General features: G+C 33.2%; 1 protein-coding gene across 1 annotated transcript in view; it reads left to right on the top strand.

Moving 5' to 3' along the window:
- Positions 1–1,433: 1,433 nt before the first annotated feature.
- LOC100243524 (uncharacterized) overlaps positions 1,434–22,107 on the top strand; it is a 60,232-nt gene continuing 39,558 nt past the window's right edge. Inside the window, exons 1-7 of the mRNA XM_002270973.4 lie at positions 1,434–1,682; positions 2,002–2,249; positions 2,344–2,668; positions 2,960–3,218; positions 14,769–15,028; positions 15,366–15,534; positions 16,016–16,164. Coding sequence (XP_002271009.2) covers positions 1,434–1,682; positions 2,002–2,249; positions 2,344–2,668; positions 2,960–3,218; positions 14,769–15,028; positions 15,366–15,534; positions 16,016–16,164 — 1,659 coding nt within the window. The remainder of the gene's footprint in view (positions 1,683–2,001; positions 2,250–2,343; positions 2,669–2,959; positions 3,219–14,768; positions 15,029–15,365; positions 15,535–16,015; positions 16,165–22,107) is intronic.

Below are 22,107 nucleotides of genomic sequence, written 5' to 3'. Positions count from 1 at the left end.
AGTTTTCTAGTTAGTTTGAGCAAATTTATTGTTACGAAATTCATTGTATGTTGAGGAAATCCACTAATAGTGTCAAGGCATGTAACAAGTAAAGTCTAATTCAATACCCCAACTCAGACCCATTTATGGGAACATCCCTAAATATCCAATTTTGTACTCTAATTATAGGTTAAGATTTGTTGCTTCAATCCTATATATGCATATGCATGTGTCTATACTCAACGTATACAACCATTCCAGTTAGATAAGCGTCAGAGATAATTGCTAAGACGAGCATTATATTTTACATTTACAACAGGCCATGTTTAATTCATTCCATCTTGAGAAACTTAGTGAGCATTTTCGTTCCTGTAAGTAGACAATACAAATCCATCACGTTTCATTTTTGGATGCTTATTCTAGACACTTCAGTAAAATTCTTCCACTCCATTTAGGTTCCTTTATGGTTCAAAAACACGGCCTAGATCGATCATCCACTCAAGGATTTATTATAGGACCTTGCAAATTAAGTCAAGGTTGTTTTTTTTATTTAGTCAAAACCTGCTACATGTTTTGGGGATAAATTTATAAATTAGGCACGTTTATATACTGAAGAAGCTTAGAAAATTTCTGCCTCCACCAACACTTAAATAAGAGAAAACGGCATCTATCCATCATACAACCAAGACCTGTCCAAGGTTTTGGTATGTCATTGGTTGAAAATTATCTGCCATTTGCTTTTGATTTGTCAAAAAACAACTAGATCTTCATTAATATCTATATTTGCTAAATAAAAAAGGACTAGCATGTTGGTACAAGCTGTTCACATTGTTTACTTCTTGAAACATGGGCATTGCATTTGTCATAAGGGCATTTAAGAAAAGCTCCAAGAAGAGTTGTCACTTAACGTGGTTTACAGTCAAGGAAAAAAAAATTCTTGAGCACCGAACCATCTTCATGGATTGTAGATGGGCAGAAACATTGAACTGGAATGTTGGTTTGAATACATTTTATATTTTCCCTTTTTTAAAAATAGAAAATAATTAATACCATCTTTGTGTAGTGTCTTTTTTTTATAATATGTACGAACTTAAATTCTTAAAGATTGTTTAAAATTTGAGAGAATAAATTTTTCTTAATGTTTTAAATTTTTTTAAAATAATTGTTAAAAGATATTATATTTTTAAAGCAAGTTTGAAAAGCTTTTGTATTTCTATTCTTAATTGGAAGTACTAAATATGTACATTCAAACAACACCTTATACTTCTAGAAATATTATGGGGTACTGGCTTACAAGTTGTAACGTGAATAACAATGGTTTGACACGGTTCAGTTGTTGCTTGTGCTGCTCTTATTTTTTTCCTTTTTCTTTTTCGTCTTCCTCAAGTATATTTGCATTATAAATACCCACCTCCAGATGGTTGAATTGGTCACTGAAATTAGGCCAATTAACAATGGCATCAACACAGTTTCCAAGCTTTCGAGCTGCTCCTGTACAAAGTGTTCAGGAGCTCATCAAAGAGCCCATCCCTGCAGTCCCACAGCCATTTATCCTGGATGATCCGCAGCCTCCAATTCTCTCAGCCAGCATTCCCCTGCCACTACTCCCCACCATTGACATGAAACATTTAATTATGAGTGAAACCGCAGGTTCTGAGCTGGAGAAGTTGCACTCAACTTGCAAAGAATGGGGTTTCTTTCAGGTTTCTCTCAACATCGATAATCTCTAATCATTTTTTCTGTATTGCACTTGAACTTTAGGGGCTGTTTTGTTGTGTCCAGGCGAATGAAGAGGACCATTTGGGGCGAGTGACAAAATTACTCAGAAATTAATAATTTGGCACATATGATATCCATTACAATTTTGTATAAAGCATACCCCTATAATCTGTTTGCACCTTGCATGACATATATATATATATATATATATATATATATAGATATTAAACTAAATCCAATATGAAAAAATAATAATAATAAATAACAATACAGAAACTAACATGTGTGTTCATGGATGCGCAGTTGGTGAACCATGGAGTCAGCTCTTCACTTGTGGAGAAACTGAAATCTGAGATCGGAGAATTTTACAAACTTCCCTTGGAAGAGAGAATAAAATACAAGATGAGGCCCGGGGATTTTGAAGGGTATGGGCTTTCCCCGATTCGGTCAGAAGATCAAAAACTTGACTGGGGTGATAGGTTTTATATGATAACCAACCCTATACATACAAGAAAGCCGCATCTATTACCAGAACTCCCTTCATCGCTAAGGTTCTCTCTCGTCATCATCTTCTTCGTCTTCTTCTTCTTCTTCTTCTTCTTCTTCTTCTTTCAGCTTTATATATGTTTTCTTCTTTAACTGCAGGGATAGCTTGGAATGTTACTTAGCGGAGCTGCAGAAACTAGCGATGATGCTTCTAGGGTTTATGGCCAAAGCTCTAAAGTTGGAGAAAGGAGAGATGGAAGAGTTGTTTGAGGATGGGATGCAATCGGTGAGGATGACTTACTATCCTCCATGCCCACAGCCAGAGCTGGTTATGGGGCTTACGTCTCACTCTGATGCAACCGGCATCACCATCCTTCTCCAAATTAATGGAGTAGATGGTCTCCAAATTAAAAAGGATGGGGTTTGGATTCCTGTAAGCTTCCTTCCAGATGCTCTTGTTGTGAATGTAGGAGACGTTCTCGAGGTTTCCCCACAGACTCCTTTCTCTCTTTCAAAACAATAAAACAAAATAAAATAGAAAATGCTAAATGGAATCCGCTCTATATTTTCCCCACGCTCCATGGTTTTATGCACTAGTGGAGCTGTCACTTTGAGATTTCAGGCACCGGCATGTGTTTCTCTTTGATATTCATTAAAACCTAAAGTACAAATACAGGGGTAGAAAAAGAATAGAACACACAACACCGAATAATGACTAGTACTTGAGGGAAAATGCCCCCTTTTTTACCAACTGCCGTGTCTTCCTATTTTGCAGATTCTGAGCAACGGCGTATACACTAGCATAGAGCACCGGGCAACAGTAAATGCAGCAAAAGAGAGGATCTCCATTGCCATGTTCTTCAATCCCAAATTCTCAGCTCAGATTAAACCTGCACCCAGCCTGATAAATCCTCAAAATCTGCCACTGTTCAAACATGTAGGCATGGAAAAATACTGCAAAGATTTCTTCTCCCGTAAGCTGGATGGAAAATCGTATCTAGAGCATATGAAGATAAAAAATGAGGAAGAATACAGTATCTGAAGTCAGGCTACATGTATATGGCTATGTTTAATTATGGTATGCTATGGTTTGGCAGTTGCATGGATCCTAGAAAGATTATAGCTTTGAGATGGGTAGTATTATTACTATCTTATTACGTACACTTGTCAAATAATTTCTGTAAAATAAGGATAATTTTTTTCTTTTCTATACCGGAGATTATCTTCCTCAAATTTCATTATATTACACAAAATTTTGCTTTGTTTTAAACTATTAGACACATCTAAATATTAAGTTACAAAATTTACCTCTATTCCAAAATATTATATTAACCTTTTTGTCAAACTTGTTCTCCTAATTGTATTTAAATAAAATTATAAAATGACATTTTTACCATTTCTGATATCATGATGGAATGAAGTTGTTTCAAATATCTTTTCCCTTCTAAAATCTTCTTTTTATTTCTTAATCTCATTTCTTCCCATCACAAACTAATGAAAACCAATATGAGAACCCTAATCAACATCACAAACTAATGAAAACCAATATGATTTCCCAAATATCATATTCATTTTCATATTGTTTCCCATTTGAAGCAATTCCCAACCTCCCTTTTGAATCATACATTGAAGCCAATAAAAGAAATGGATTTAGATGTGTTTCAAAATCGACATCCCAAAATCAAACATAAAATGCAAAACAAGTAAATTTCACCCTAATCCATAAAATGAAAAAGAAAAAGAAAAAATCGCCACCCACTTTATTCCTGATTCACCTCATCCTTCAATTTTCGTCAACAGATACATCTTCCTTAAGTCAATAACTTCCCATCAAACCCTTCTTTTTACTCAGAATCTTCAGCCTTCCTACCTCAAAAACCCTTGTCTTTTATCCATACACATTTCGTTCATCCAGCTTCACTTTTAGAAAAATAATAAGCAACCGTTCTAACATAGTGCTAAAGTTTTGAGCACCCTAGTCCATATAAGCGACTCGTTAAGGGCGAAGCCCATAAAGGGATTAGAACATGGGATTAGGCATAAATGACTTCATATTTGTCAGATGATGCAAAATGGACCACTTGCTTATTTGCATCGCTAATTACAAAATGCAAGATGACCTGGCAGAATGATTTTCTAAAACACACTTATTTCAACATCTGACTACAACTGACCCAAACTTTCAATGGATCATATCCAAAGCGGACAAGAAGTGAAATAAACCTACCCTTTTCATACCAATTAAACACTTCTACACGTGTCTCTTTGTTGTCCATATATAGTTTTATAAAATGAGTGTTTGATAATATTTACAAATCATAAAGGAAACCAATGCTATATATTTCAAAAATATCATTTTATATTTCTCTTATTTTATGCTTAGTCTTATTTTACTCGATCAAGCTCTTTCTAATTAATACGTCACACATATATAAATTTGATTAAATAAAGAATATATAAGTATTATTTTTGTCCTCTTATATATATCGGCACGTGAATATGTAGATGTTTTTTCTCTATGGTATGATAATGGGAGTAGATTCGGGATGTCATTCTTATTCCAAATTATCATGATTATTTATGATCATTTTTATCTCTATCCAAAAGTACAAAAGAAATTCTAAAGGAGGCAACTTTGGGGCAAACATGCAAGGGAATTTTCCATGCCCACTACACTATATTTTTCTTTTTCTTTTTTTATTTTTTTAAAAATGAAAAATTATATTTAAAACAAATATAACTTATAAATAAAATACAATTTATAATTTATTAATAAATAAATATTCTCTTATTAATTGTATTAAAAATGGAAAAATAAAAATAATTAAATTAGATTATTTTTAATTAATTATATTTATAATAAGATAGTTGGAGTGATGTAAGATAATACCTAAACCCAACCCGAATTTGGAAGAAAAAAAAAATTGAAATTCACTTCATTTCCATTTATGATTCTCCTAAATCAATCATCTTAGAAACAAGATAAAAAAACTCCATAAAAAAAAATGAAAAAAAAAAAGAATCTATCTTTCTTCTTTGAGATAATCCTTCATATTGAACTTATTTGGACATTTCTAATCTTTTCATCTAACCTAAAACGTTTTATTGTTCAAAATAGGACAACATTATTCATTTTCAAATGACTTTAATCCCTCCAGTTCATTCATACCCCACCTTTGTATTCAAGATATCCCAAAAAGTTTCCAAGGTTACCTTTGTTAATGGAAATAGTTATAAACATTAACAAGTAATGAACAATATGAAAAATCGAGTATACACAAGATAACATATAATTAATAAGATGAAAAACATATTTAATAGTGAAATCAAGCTTAAATAGTGGGATTTGCCTTTATTAAATGCAATATATGGTTTTATAAAATGAGTATTTGATAATATTTACAAATCATGAAGGAAACCAATGCTATATATTTCAAAAATATCATTTTGCATTTATCTTATTTTATGTTTAGTCTTATTTTCCTTGATCAAGCTCTTTCTAATATGTCACATATATATAAATTTGATTAAATAAAAGATAAATGAATCAAGTAGGTATCAATTTTGTCCTTTTATATAACTTAGCACATAAATAGATGTTTTTCTTCTATGGTATGATAACGGGAGTAGATTCTAGAGGTCATTCTTATTCCAACTTATCATGATTATTTATGGTCATTTTTATCTTTATCCAAAAGTTAATAAAATAAAATTCTAAAGGGTATAACTTCGGGGCAAACATGCAAGGGAATTTCGCATTCCCACTACACTATATTTTTCATTTTTCTTAAAAAATTTTAAATGTAAATTATCTTTAAAACAAATGTAACTTATAAATAAAATACAATTTATAATTTATTAATAAATAAATCTTCTTTTATTTGTATTAAAAATGGAAAAATAAAAAAATAATTAAATTAAATTATTTTTATTTAATTATATTTATAATCAAGATAGGTGGAGTGAGGTAATATAATACTTGAACCCAACCTGAGTTTGGAAAAAAATTAAATTGAAATTCACTTCATACCCGTTAATAGTTCTCCTAAATCAATCATCTTAGAAACAAGATAAAAAAAACTCCACAAAAAAAGAAGAAAAAAATTCTATCTTTATTCTATAAGCTAACTACTAATTTTAATAATCTTTAATTATTTACAACCAAACAACCTAGGAAACTTTCAAAATGAACTTATATGGACATTTCTAACCTTTCCAATCAACCTAAAACTTTTATTGATCAAAATAGGACAACATTATTCATTTCCGTTTGACTTTGATCCCTCGATTTCATTCCTATACAACCCTTACATTTGAGATATCCCAAAAAGTTTCAAAGATTATCTTTATTAATGAAAATAGTTATAAATATTAACAAGTAATGAAAAATATAAAAAACCGAGTATACACAAGATAACATATAATTAACTAAATGAAAAATATATTTAATAGTGAAATCAAGCTTAAAATGTGGTATTTGCCTCTGTTAAATGCAATAGATGTTATCAATCATAAAACGAGATTTATTTCAACATCTACACACTTGCATCTGTCAGAAGTGCTTTTCCTCCACTAGCATCAGACCTTTAAAGGACAATTTAGTCCAACCTCTCACTAACTAGTTCAATGTATTTGCCTTATTTCAACCTCTATTGCTATAAAAATATAACCTTATAGAGCTTTTATCAAAATTCCAAACAAGTATCTTTTTAATCAAGTGATGAAAATGGGATAACCATTTGACAAAATGGTGAAAAATATTCTGATTTATCTTGACCTGCTGGTATATGATGTTCATAGAAAATGGGTAACCTTATTTAAGTGCTTGTAAATAATGGGTCTAACTGATCAAATGGTAGCCAAATTGACATAATTTGTTAAGCAATTATACAATAAATCAATTAATTTAGGAATTTCTTTGGTTTTCATTATCATGAAAATGAAGTGGGCCGTTGAAGTCAATGCATCCTAAGGGAACCAAATGATCTATGATGCATAAAGCTAGCTAACATTATTAACATATAGAATGAAGGGGTTGAAAGTTATACATGGACACGACAAGTATGATAAAGATATTAATGACTTCAATTTGGCTAGCTACTTAGGTTTTGGCTTGAATGTCACACATTTAATGTTCTTATTATTGATGTGACAAGTATGTTTTACATTTCTATCTTAGGCATGTTTATGCCATTATATTGAAATGAAATTAGTAATTCATTTTCATTAGTTTTATTTCCGTGTAGTAAGAATTGGAATAGAAAAGTAAATCTGTCTCACCTAGTATGAAAAATTTCATTTCTGACTTTTAAAGAATGAATCACTTAATTGCACAAAATACCTACATGATGATAATATAATAGTTATAAGAAAATTCTTTATTTTTAATATCGGTCTAGAAATTGGATGTGATAAATAATGGTCTTTTTATTTTAATTAACTAAATGCAAGTTTGTTTTAGTAATTAATTTCAATCAGTTAGTACACATGCAATGAGAAATTTGGTTCATTTATATCTTAAAAAACTAAACTCTATTTGTTTTTAAATTTATTTAAAATAAAATAGTATTAGCAATTATTGGTTTTGAATTATTATTATTTATTTTTAGCAAAATGAATACATTATTTTTTTTAATAAATGAAATAAGGAATGATATGTATTTTCTCACTCCTCATTGTCACGTACCAAATATTACCTTACAATCATGGAAAACATTCTTGAGTGGAGGTCTCATGTTTCTACATCGATTCACACCCAAATTATAAATGTATCAAAGATGGGTGGTAATATTAATTAACATATGCTTAATTATAGAAGTATTTTGGAGTGATTTAAAGGTTATAACGTAAATAACAATGGTTTGATAATATTAGTTAGTGTGTTTATTTTTTATTTTTTATTTTTATTTTTACTCCCTTGAGTATATTTGCTTTATAAATTCTCACCTTAGGAGGGTTAATAAACTCATGTAAGGGAACCTTTTAAATCTATTGATTTTTGGTTTTTACAAGGAGACAAGTAATGTTTTATATAGATGTACATGGCTGAAACTTAGATGGAAATCTATATAGCAGGAGGATACATGTATGGAAATTTAATATAAATAGGAATATGGTTATTCTATAATAATTGTGTGATTAACCTTTGACAACCTTCCTTACTACTGCAACAAGCAATGACAACTTTCCTTGTCTTCTTTAGGAGAAGAATCTCCCTTAACAAAAGAATCTTCCTTAACACCCTCCTCAAGTTGAAGAGGGAATAGAAGTTGACTCCCAACTTATCTTAAAAGAAAGAGAATGTCATCAAAGGTTTTGTGAAGGTATCAACGGGTTAAGAGGATGAAGAAATGCATTGGGGGACAAGAGTACCCATAAAAACTTTCTCATAAACAAAATGGTAGTCAATCGTGATATGTTTAGATCAAGCATGGAACATTTAGGTTGATGGATATATGGAATACACTTATCACAGAACAACTAAGGAGGGTGAGGAAGTGTCGTACCAATGTCTTGTAGTAAGAATGTTAACCAAGCAATTTTGACTATTGTAGATGCCATGAACCTATATTATGCCTCAAAACTAGAACAAGCAATTGTCGGTTGCTTCTTTGAACACCATAAAATACAATTTGCCCTAAATAAGACACAAAAACCAATGGTGCTTCTCCTTGTAATTGAACATCTAGCTCAATTAGCATCACTAAAGACATATAATGGACTTTGTGAAAGATAGTGTAATCCAAAGTGTTAAGTGCCCTTTAAATACCAAAGGATTCTCTTCATTGCCTGTAAATGAATCGACGTAGGATTATCGAAATGTTGACATACCCAATTTACAGTTGGCATAATGTCAAATTTTGTAAAGGTTAAATATTACAAGACACCAACAACACTATGATAATCAATGGTATCAATAGAATTTATGTCGGTAGAAGTTTCCTTCTCTTGGAGGAACATTGGTGTGACCATGGGGAACCATGAAGCATTTTCATTCTAGTGAGAAGGTCTTGAATTTATTTTGTTTGAGAAAGGGAAATCACGACTAAGTTGATGTTCTTTATTGTAAACTCACGACTAAGTTGGGTAATTAAATCTATAATACAGGGATCATTAATTATTACCACCAACAAAAATGTCATCCACATATATAAAAAGAACAATGGTGATATTACTTGTATGATAAATGAACAAAGAAGAGTGAGCCTTGGTATAATAGAATGTGTGAGTAAATATTGAATTTTCGATATATATATATATATATATATTGAAAGGGGAAAAAATTATTTTGAAATAATTTGGCGCATATCATGTTAATTATATTTTTGAATCGAGTAGACTTAAAGTTCAGGCAAATGGATGTTTTATATTTCAGTTACACCATGGCATATATGGCTATGGTAAAAAAATAATAATAATAACATTTAAAGTAAAACGTGTGTTATGCACACTTGATGAACCATGGTCTGCTCTTCACTTTTGGAGAATCTAAAATATGAGATTGGAGAATTTTACAAGCTTCCATTGGAAGAGAGAATTTCCAACCGTACTAATTAACTGAATTCCAACTTACAGAAGCATTATCACACTACTAATTCAATTGGATTTTAAAATTAATAATGCAAAGTATAAAATCTTATTTTGAAATGAAAGGAAGATATAAATAGAAAAATATGTTCAGTAATCAAAGAATAAATAAATCACTACAAAATAAAAGATATTTAAAAAAAAAATAAAAAAATAAAAATATAGAAAGTAGATTAAGAACATTTTAAGCTTTCAAAATCATTTTCAAAAAACACTCGGCAAACAACATTTTAGGGTCCTTAAGCAGTTGGAATAGAACTCAATATATAAATCAATCTTGTGGCATAATTTTGCGAAAATGTTCAAAAGCTAGCCTTCTGGAAAAGGTATGTTTCTCTCTATAAATATGTATAGCCTTTATCAAATACTATATAAAACTTAATAAAATAACTATATATGAAATTTCCACTAGTGAGGGTCGAAATTTATAAGTGATTAAGACGGCAGATCTAATGGTGAAGACTATATAAGTTATAATTTAAAATTATGGAAGTAATTGTCGGCACGATCCCATTTTTCATTGTTTTAATAACCACCATTTGTTAACTACAATATTTAACGGGTTTGTCGGGTCAACATTGGAGTATATGCAATGGTGTCTTAGCCCCGAAGGAATCAACATACCTGATTTGGAAGGGCATATAGTTCTCTTGGAAGATTTAAATTGGATGGGCAAAATCTTCCCCAAGTAGTTGGAATCAGTAGTATAACTCAATCTACAAATCAACCCTCTTGCGAGATCTAATTTGCAAAAGGTTCAGTCACATTTAAACTAGCCTTTTGAAAAAGGGTATGTCCCCCTCTATAAACATAAATATACAGCCTTCATCTAAAGTCATGTAGGCTACCAAGACAACATTATAACATATTTCCATAAATGAGATTGATATAAAGTAGGATGACAAATCTATACCTTATAACGCCAACATTGAGTTGAAAACCATGAGTTATAATTTATAAAACCAATTGCCGTCCCATGTTTAATGGTTTTAAGGTCTATATTTTCTTAACTAAAATATATAAAAGTAGGGTGTTTTTTTGGGTCAAGGTCAACTTTAAAGTATATGTGATTTATTGTGTTTTACCCTTTGTAGAATCAGTTAAGGGAATCAAATATTTAGAATTTGTTTGACAGTAATTCTAAAAAGTGTTTATAATTTTTTTCTTATCTTCTCACTTTTTTCTTATTATGGATGTGACAAATATCATAATTTATCCTTTAGGATTAATTATTATTTTTCTTATTGAATGATCCTTAAATTATTAATGGAGTGATATCTCCCAAGTTAACCAATAAATTGTTATAAGAGTAACCTAAATGTTCTTACTTTGATAAAATAATAATAATAATAAATAATAAATAAAAAGATCATATACCATTATTGAAAAGATCTTACTTTGATAAAAAAAATTTAAATAAATAAATAAAAAGATTATTGAAAAGAATTTAAATAATAAATCATTTTCAAATGAATTTAATAAAATAAATTAAAGGAGTTGTTAATTAAATTTATATTCTATCAAAATGAAATACTGACACATTATTTATCATATAACATAATTAAAATATTCATACATAACTAATAAAACATGCATTCAGTCTATATAAATTCTTTAATAGTTTTTTTCAAACTTTTAAGTGTCTTTCTAGCCCTCATTGTAAGTTAAGTTCATAATTTTGTTCCATTCATCCTGTTTTAGGATTCTACATACTTTCATGTGATTTAGACTCCTTTAAAGCTTCAAAGTTGTTGTAGAATCAATTGAGATTGAATTATTTGAGAATAATGATATAAAAGACTTAAAGTGGACTTATAGAATTAGAAATAAAATTAATTTGGAAAGAATTTTAAATGGAGAATTTAAAAAGAAATTTTTTTTCAAATAATAAAAATAATTTAAAAAAAATTCTAAGTTGAGAATTTAAAAGAAAAAAAATCCAAATCTTTTATGGAATTTGAAAAAGAAGTTAAATTAAGAATTTTAAATTTTTTTCAAATTTTTAAAATTTAAAATATGAAAATTTTCCAAATCTTTCTAAAATTCTTAAGTTTCTAAATTATTTTTAATAAAATATAGTTTCTAAATTGACTCTAGGTCTATTGAGTTTTCTCTTATATACACCTATTGGGCAAATTCTCTCAAGTACAAATGCACCTAAACTTTTAGGTCATTATTCTTTACACTTAACTCTCTCTCAAGAAGTTCGTGATTTTTATACTTGGGTTCATGAGATAGATTTGTTGAATTGAGCCCTTAAAAAACAAGGCATGATGTAATAAAATCGGACTTAATTGTCCCTTTACTGTCATTTTTATGCATTGACATTGATTTGAACATTCAACACATATCTTTTACATTGTATATGACTTAGGAATATTAGAAGTTATATAAAAAAATATAAGTTATAGGTTATTTGTAAGTAGATAAGTTGTGCACAATCAATTCATAAATTTGGGTAATCTAGTAGAAATTATAGTGCAACACCTCCTAATTGAAAGAATGACTTATCTTGACTATCAAGATGAGTTTTTCCTAGTGAGTCTACTAGTATATGTAATGCATACTGGATAAAAACTATGATGAATTATAATATAAAACTATCCAATGTAATGATTCATTAAGTTACTATATTGTATGAATTCTTAACTTTGAGAGGATATTAAATCTATACTGAAATCAACAGGAAACTTTGACTTATGGATGAGACCTTAAAGTTGTTATATATCCCTATGAATTAAGTCACTATTGATAAAGACTAGTGACAATAGATATTCTCAATAGAGACATCATGATATTTCATAGGATTGAGACATTGTGTCCCCTTGGGTGATCTATAGGATATGTGATCATAAAATCTATGATTGCAATAATTCATTTAGTGGAATTTAACATGTTTCTTAGAGTTAAAGTATGTTAGTTGATTACATAATCAATGAGATTTATAACTCAATGATTTGAAAGGTAGTCTCGATAAGTGATAACACTATATTATTATATTACAAATATTAGTTCATTGAATGTTTGCATGTAGTGGATAGTAGGTACAGACCTGAGCTTCATCTCATTGTCATTTATATAAGGTACTAAAGTGTAGTTGATTATTTGTGGTGTGAAATCTTGCATCCACTTCATAATTAGATTTTAAGGGAGTTAGTACTTCTATGGGTCCTAATGGTCCTTACTCTAAGTTCATATACTATGATGACAAGGTTTATAAGAGTTGGATTAACTCTAGATTTATTCTTATACATAAGGGTGTTTTGGTAATTACACAAGGTTGCACAAGGGATAGTGAACAAATTTTCTAAAATTGACTAATTGATTAATTAGATGATCATGTGTGATTAATTAATCAATTCAAACTTATTGTGTGTTATATTCAGTGACCCCAGCTTTGGTGAGTTCAAATCATATAAACTAAGAAAACTGTATAAATACTCCTTTAAGGGTTAAAGTTTCTATAATTAATACATATTTTTTAGACTTAATATTTTATTTATATAAATAATAATAATAACAAGTCAAGTGTATTTAACAAAAATCTTAATAAATATGATTGAGATTAACCATAATAATAAATATATATATATATATATATATATATATATGCATTTTATTGTGGTTTCTATTAAGTAAATAAGTCAAATCCGTCAAATTTCATTTTTAATGCATTTCCGGATTCTTATCCTAGACACTTCAATAAATTTCTTAATTTTGATTTATATTAGGTGCTTTCATTCTATTTCCACTCCATTTTGATTCCTCCTGTCTTCGACTTCCACCCTGCTTTCAATAGTTAAAAAATGCCAATCTAATCAAGGGTTTTATTATAGGACCTTGCAAATTAACCCTCCATCAAGCGCAAACCCTCTAAAACTTGGCATCACAGGTGACGGTATGATAATGATATCGTTTCTGGCACACATGATTCTTTTCTTTTTCTTTTTTTTCTTTTTTAAGTCAAAACCTGCCACATGACTTGGCAATGAATTTGTAAATTCCGCACGTTTATAGGAAGAAGCTTAGAAAATTCATGCCTCAACTAACACTTAAATAGGAGAAAGCGATACCCATCCATCATGCAACCAAGACCTGCTCAAGGGCTGCTTATGAGATAAGAATTAATTAATTATATTTATTGTCTATGATGTTATAATTTAAGATAATTTTGATTTGTAATAGCAAATTTATTCTAAACTTGACTAATTGATAATTTGTTCTACCAATGGAACATCATGGTAAACATATTAATAGAAGAATATAAATAAATTACATATGAAGATGTACAAGATTTTAACGTGATCCGATCAATCATGTTTACTTCAACGTATGAGAGATATCATTTCACTATACGATAAAAAATATTATAAATAATAAAAATAAATACAAGTACTAGGTCTTGAAACATCCCATGTTTTTTACTTAACTATTATATTTTTGTTTTCGTATCATAAAACAAATATTCCTTCACATGTGTTACATGTTTTACAGACATGGAAAAATATTCCTTGAGCACTAAGTCTTACATTTCTACAAGGACCATCTTCATCATAGACGGCCGTGACAATTAACTTGAGTGATTGATGGGATATATTTTTTGATTTTTTGTTTTCCAAATTAGAAAATAATATGGTATGCTTATATAAAAAGTATAAATTTATAATTTTTAAAATTTGAGGCAGTAAAAAATTGTTTAATAATTTTCAGAAAAGTTATTGCATTTATAAAATAAATCTCATAAAACTCTTCTATTTCTATTTTTAAAAACAGATGAAAGTAGTAAATATATCCGAACAACTTATGCTTCTCGTAATATTTTGGAGTAGCCTCGAAGTTATAACGTGAATAACAGTGGTTTGATACGGTTCAATTGTTGTTGCTGCTTTTGTTTTAGTTTTTTTTTTTTTCTTTTTGTTTTTCTTTCCCCCCTCCCTCAAGTATATTTGCTTTATAAATACCCACCTTAAGATGGTTCAATGGGTCACTGAAATTAGGCCAGTTAACAATGGCATCAACACAGTTTCCAAGCTTTCGAGCTGCTCCTGTACAAAGTGTTCAGGAGCTCATCAAAGAGCCCATCCCTGCAGTCCCACAGCCCTTTATCCTGGATGATCCGCAGTCTCCAATTCTCTCAGCCAGCACTCCCCTGCCACTACTCCCCACCATTGACATGAAACATATAATCATGAGTGAAACCGCAGATTCTGAGCTAGAGAAGTTGCACTCAACTTGCAAAGAATGGGGTTTCTTTCAGGTTTCTCTAATCATTTGTCTATGTAGCACTTGAACTTTTAAGGGCTGTTTTGTTGTGCATGAAATCTAGTTTCATGTGTCCAGGCAAATGAAGAGGACGATGTGGGCCGACAGAAAATTATTCGGAAATTAATAATTTGGCACATATGATATCCATTACAATTTTGTATAAAGCATACCCCTATAATCTGTTTGCACCTTGCATGACATATATATATATATATATATATATATATATATATATATATATATATAGATATTAAACTAAATCCAATATGAAAAAATAATAATAATAAATAACAATACAGAAACTAACATGTGTGTTCATGGATGCGCAGTTGGTGAACCATGGAGTCAGCTCTTCACTTGTGGAGAAACTGAAATCTGAGATCGGAGAATTTTACAAACTTCCCTTGGAAGAGAGAATAAAATACAAGATGAGGCCCGGGGATTTTGAAGGGTATGGGCTTTCCCCGATCCGGTCAGAAGATCAAAAACTTGACTGGGGTGATAGGTTTTATATGACAACCAACCCTATACATACAAGGAAGCCGTATATGCTTGGATCGTGTAAAAAGCCTAGTTGTTCTTTCATTCTTTCTTTCTGTTTTTTTCTCTCACCTTTTGGATAGATTTTGGTTTCTTTTTTAGGAATTATGAGTTTAATTATTAGAACATAAGCTTCCACTTATGATTGTAATTTTTTTTATTGTGCTCTAAAAATAGCCAAATAAAGTAAAATATAATTAAAATTAGTTAAAATTTTATATATTTTTAAATCATTTAATTTTTATATTAAGAATTAAATAAGTAAAATAAATTTAAAGAAATACATAAAAATAATTTATTAGTTTTAAATTTATTTTTTATTTTTTACCTTGTTGCTTCTTTTCTTTTTTTTTTTTTCGTTTTATTTTTAGGAAGGAGAACAGGGGAAAGAAAAAAGAAAAGAAGATAGAAGGCACACACAACACTAAATAATGAGTAGAACTTAAGAAAAAATTCCCCTTTTTTAACCAACTGCCTATTTTGCAGATTCTGAGCAACGGGGTATACACTAGCATAGAGCACCGGGCAACAGTAAATGCAGCAAAAGAGAGGATCTCCATTGCCATGTTCTTCAACCCCAAATCCTCAGCTCACATTAAACCTGCAATCAGTCTGATAAATCCTCACAATCCGTCATTGTTCAAACAAGTAAGCATGGAAAAATACGTCAAGGATTTCGTCTCCCGTAAGCTGGATGGAAAATGGTACATAGAGCATTTGAAGATAAAAAATGAGGAAGAATACCGTACCTGAAGCCTGGCTACATGTATATGGTTATGTTTAATTATGCTATGCTATGGTTTGGTAGTTGCATGGATCCAAGAAATACTATAGCTTTGAGGTTGGTAGTACTGTTCCTATCGTACTACGTACGTTCTTGTCCAATAACTTCTGTAAAGCATGCATAATAAGAACCCCGCTCCACTGGGGCACTACTTGCCTGTAAAATAAGCATTCCCTGTAGCTGGTTGTTGTGATGTCGTTGCCTTGTTATGCATAGATATATAAAGAAGGAAAAACTTAGAATGATTGTGTTCCCTTGACATTGCACCGGAGTTACTTGATTTTCTGATCACTTAAATATTCAAAGTAATCAGTAATAATAAACAAGGGCCCCTTTAAGAAAAATATATATAGTTTTTTCAAATAGTTTTTAAATACAATAATCCATTGTTTTTAAAAACAAAATTTCATTTAAAAACTTATATATATATATATATAAATCAATTTACTCTTGATGAAAATACACCTATCACTACTACAAAAATAATTTATGGTGTTACGTTTAAAATAATGACACCATATGACTTAAATCCATAAAGGTGACACATCATATAAAAAATTTCAATTAAAATAGATGATATTAATTTTAAGTTTATAGTGTCAGTTTTTGAAAAGTGACGCTATATAAAATAAAAAATTTAAAATACTATTAACTTAATAGGCCCACTTTGAGAATAATAATAGTATATAAAAAAACTCATTGTTTCGACATATTCACAATCCAAAAAAATCTCATTCCATAACCCTAACCATAATTTTCTTCTATCTCTTCTCACACTCATAGTTAACACACAATTGTTTTTCTCTACTTTGTGGACTATCAGGTAACTCAAAATCTCTTAGACCTATCATTTTCTCTTTTTTTTTTTTCTTTTTTTTATTAATATCAAAATCTTTATTAGCATAGTTGATTTATATTCATTGTTGGCATTTTGTCATGCAGGTTCCGTTTCAACCCCACCCTCAAAAAATGTCTGCGAAAAAGGACGCTGCTTCGTCTAGCACGGTCGGGCAGAGTGGCAAAGATGCGTCCGGAGAGGTCCATGCGGAAAAATCTGTGGACAAACTGAACATGAGGGAGTTCTGTGCCCGTTTCTGCATCCCGAATGGCGTGTCCGTTCAGCTTGTGGACGGAGAGGCCGTTTCCACTGAGAAATCTGCGGACAACGCTATCTACTTCACCAAGGAGCAATTCAATGTTGGGCTACGGTTTCCCCTCCCATCGTTGTTCAAAGAATTTCTTCACTTCACCCAGATCCCCCCAGCTTACATTCATCCCAACATGGTCCGGGTGCTGATGGGGTGCAGCATTCTGAACATGTTGTTTAACCTGGACCTCTCACTGTTGGAGGTTCTTTTTATCTACTCCATCAAGAAGGGGAAGAATGATATCTACAGCTTTGTCGCCCGCCTTCCATTCCTTCAGTTGGTGACCAGCCTTCCTGACTCGACCAAGGGGGTCGCCAGAGGACACGTGTTGGTCAAGGGCGTATGGGCAGGTTTGACGGAGCATCCGGACAGGCAGTTTGCTCCCAACCAGTCATTGAAGGTCCCAGGTATGAATAAGTTGCTCCCTGTTCTCCTGCGGTTGCGAGTTAAGTCAGCGTTATTAGGTGGCTGACATGCTTCGTTCTCTTGGGTGCATGCAAGGATAGAAGGGGGAAGTTGGTAGAGTGGGTGGAAAAAGCTTCGTTTGAGCGGTTGAACAGGCTATTAGAGATTGCGGAGGACGAGAGGAGCTATGAAACGCTTCTCTCCGCGCAGAATCTCCGCATGGTTACCCAAGAGCCCCAGCTGTACGTACTCAACATACTTCCAAGGCGGCTGCCCAAAAAGGTAGTGGCTGGGGAGCATTTCATTCTCAAAGATCTCCTATTCTACACAACGGTGCGAAAGGCAGACGCCCAAGCACGCAAAGCGCTTCTCAACGAACGGGAGGAGAGAAGGCAAGAGGGGACTTTGCGGAAGGCCCCTGGTGATAAACGCTCCGCGTCCTCTCCTCCTACTGGTGCCCCAGCGGGAAAGAAGAAGAAGGTTCCCACTAAGGGAAAAACAATAAAACCTCCAACTCCCACAAAGGGAGTTATAATAAAATCGCCAGCTCCCACAAAGGGAATAGTAATAAGATCTCCAGCCCCCTCCAACTCGCCCTCTACTTCAAGCGGCTCCGGACATATCGCGTGTCTAAATGGATCGGGGCCTACAATGCCAACGGCTGAATGAGTGACTCTTCTGGTTGAGGAAGCAACCTCAGTGGATCAGCCCGGCTCTCCTCCTCCGGACATGTGTGTAGTCGGGGCCTCTTGTGCTGAACCGTTGCCTCTTATGACACCTCTAATGGAAGAAACGGGGGCTGAAAGGCAGGGCTTGCCCCTTTGTGAGTCGAGCTCCCTTGCACTTGTACTGATGAAGGGGCTAGCTGTGGGGAGGTCTCGTCCAGCCCGAGATTTAAGGTTCGACATCAGTGGGCGGCTTCAGGATCGTCTTCTGGAAACCATCGAAGTCAGCTGCTCATCTGCCCAGGAAGATCATCCGGAGGAGAGTGAGACGGAGATGGTGGATGAGAACCCAACCGACCCGGTGCTAGTCCCGGATGAGGGTTCGCCCGAAGAGACCCAACCGACCGTGAATGATGGGGGCCCGGATCCAGGGGAGGAGTCACACCATAACGCTTTGTCAGGCGGGAGTCCAGTTGATGATGCGACTTGCACCTCCGCTAGCCCTTCCAACTATGCGGAGTTGGAAGAGATGCTGAAATGGATTCCACCCGACTCAGATGTTACTCTGCCTTCAGCGAGAATGTTTGAAGGGGCAGAAATGGTATAGCTTATTCCTCTTGATTTTCCTTGTCATAATGGTCTGCTTGTCACATGGTTTGTAATTGAACTTCTTATTGTGGGTTTTTCTGCAGTTGGTGAGCGGTATTCGCGGCATGGTTCAACAACGCGATCTTTTTTCTGACTTGCTGCGGATTTCCGACCACATGAAGGCTTTCGTCTCCCGACTCATGAGTGGTGAAGAAGAATTGCGCTCGAGATTGGAACAGGCCAAAGCCAGCTTATCCGCTGCCCGGAGAGCCTCTGAAGAGAGTGCCAAAGCTTTGAAGAAGTCCTAGGACGACAACGAGGCTCTCCAGATAGAGCTAGCAAAGGCAAAGAGACAGGAGGAATCTACAGAGGCTCGCTTACACGAGGTAGAGGACGAGACGACCCAATTGAGGGGGGAGGTGAGACAACTCCGGACGAAGGTGTCAATTGAGAAAAAACAGAAAAAAGACTTGCAGTTGCGTTTATCAGCACAAAAAGAAGAGTTGGAGGTTGAGTTTACTGCGCAAAGGGAAGAACTCGAGACGGAATACCAGAAGCAAGTAGACGAGATGTATCTCTTTGGCTACCGTTGCTGCATGAAGAAGCATGGTATCAAACGGGACGTCCCTTCGATTCCCCCGGGCGAGGAAGAAAAGTTGCGCGGCAAGCCCTCCTGATTCATGCCTAATTGGTGTCTCAGCTGATTCGTGTCCAGCTGGTGCTCCTTGATTGAGGGAGTAATCAACAAAATTTATAACCTATTACACCATATACTAGGGTAGCAAAGACAAAGCTACTATAGCATAGTGACTCTAGGATCGTTCACTGGGATGGGTTTTCACTTCACAAATGATATCAATTCAAAGCTGAATTGGTGCCTTTTCATTTCAAGGTTAGCTTTAAAAGAAAACATAAAGATGTTTGAATGAAAAAGGTTGGTTTTAAGCTAACAAAAAATAGTAACTGATTTTAACTACAAAGAAAAGTGTTTCTTGGAGTTTCAGATCACTAGGCTCAGATTCCTCATACAAAAATGAGAGTTCCGGTCACTTGTTTCTTTTCCTCGCATTAGAGAATTAACATATAGTTAATTCTCTAACCGGTGTTGTACAGATGCTTCCCATTAATGGGTTCAAACACTAAATCCCTCTCACTGATGCATCTTGCAATGGCTCATACCTCTCACCTAGCACTTGCCATTCAAGGTGATCTTTAACCTTGGATTACCTGTCAAAAGCTCGCAAGAGATAACTAATGGATGTCTCCTTGGAGTCCAAAAGCTTACCAAGTGTTGGCTATTCTAGAAAATCCTACCTTCAAACCACCTCCCAAAGGCTCGCAAGAGATAAACTAGTGAATCTCCATGGACAGAGATCACTTGCCTTATCAAGTGTTGGCCCAGGTGATTTAAAGGCGTTTTAAGTTAACTAAAAAGATAAAAACCATTAACGGGTCACACTTTCTCTTCATTAAAAACTAAAACAACAAAACTTCCAAATTATGCATGTGGAAACTTACCCGGCTTTCTTCACTCCAAGAGACAAAAAGCTTAGCCTCTCATCCTCTGAGGAAAAATCCTCAGAGTTTGATTAGCTAGAAAGAAAACTAACGAGAAAACAAGAATATATATGAAAAACAGAGCAAGTGCTCTGTTTGTTGATTCTATATATGATATATCTATATATTGATCGATCTTACATGATCTCCCGAGAACAAGCTCCCGAGAGCTATATATAAAGAAAATTACAAAACAAAATATCTGAGGTTATTCACCCCTTTGCCAAACTTAATAACTAGGGAATCCTATAATTGGTGGGTTACAAGGAGAAAATGGGAATTTAGTCATCAAAAATCTGAAGCAAAATATCCAAAAGTGTCGGTCACAAATATCGGGAAGCACTAAGGACCATTTCGCAGGTGAAAATAAGGTATGCGAGATTTCGCAGGCACAAAAAGGGCTGCGAAATTACTTCGCAGCAAAAGGCTGGTTCCGCACCGCTGCGAAGTTGGCTTTCATCTTGTGGTGTTTGGCTTCCATCGCGGTGTGAAACTTCAAGGGAAATCCAAAGCACTGTGCAAAAAGGCTGCGAAATCATTCCGCAACAAAAGGGTGATTTCGCAACACTTTGCTGAATCCTTCCTTCAACTTGGAGCAGTCATCTTCCAAAGGCTGTAACTTCCTCATTTCAGCTCCAAATCGTACACGGTTTGAAGCGTTGGATTCTTGACTTCCTGAGCTTTGAAATGGTATATAGCATGTAGAAAATGGACTTCGAAAAGTGCTCCAAAAGTGTGAAAGAAGACTGCAGCTGCTGTCCTCTGTTTTCTTCACTCTGTTTTTCCTCTCTCCTTGCTTCTCTCCTTGCATACTTTGAACGACTTTGGAAAAGGGCTATGGAGCTCCAAATCTTGGTTTCTTCATGAATTTGAGCTTCCAAAAGCTTTGCCATGAACTATATACAGCTCTCCCTCATTCTTGGATTGCTTTGGTGATAAAAAAAGCTATCAAAAACACCAAAACTTACACAATTTGATTAGAAATGATTGCAAAGGTCCTTAACATGTTAATTGAGTTAAAAGGCAATAACTACTACTCAAAAGTGTTTAAAATGATTAATTACAAGCTACAAAATAGCACTTTTTGAGTAGTAATCACCTCCCAATGAGAGCTTTTCTTTTTGTAACTTTTACTACTATTTTTCTCTGTATTAGTAGTCCGGAGAACTTTTTTGTATACAATTTCACAAGTATTAGTAAAACATACTCATTCACATTGTTCTTCTATCTTTCTTTCATTGGTAATACTGCTTTAGATTGGATACATTCCATGGTCGGAGCAATGGGGTTCCGTCTAGCTTCTGTAGATGATAGGCTCCACTTTCACTTGTCTTGGACACTATATAGGGGCCTTCCCAATTGGCTTGAAACTTTCCTGCTCCTG

The sequence above is a fragment of the Vitis vinifera genome, chromosome 10 (genome assembly GCF_030704535.1).
Source record: "Vitis vinifera cultivar Pinot Noir 40024 chromosome 10, ASM3070453v1".
Lineage (NCBI taxonomy): Eukaryota > Viridiplantae > Streptophyta > Magnoliopsida > Vitales > Vitaceae > Vitis > Vitis vinifera.
Note: the sequence above shows the minus strand (reverse complement) of the source record. Positions and strands in the feature narration are given on the sequence as shown.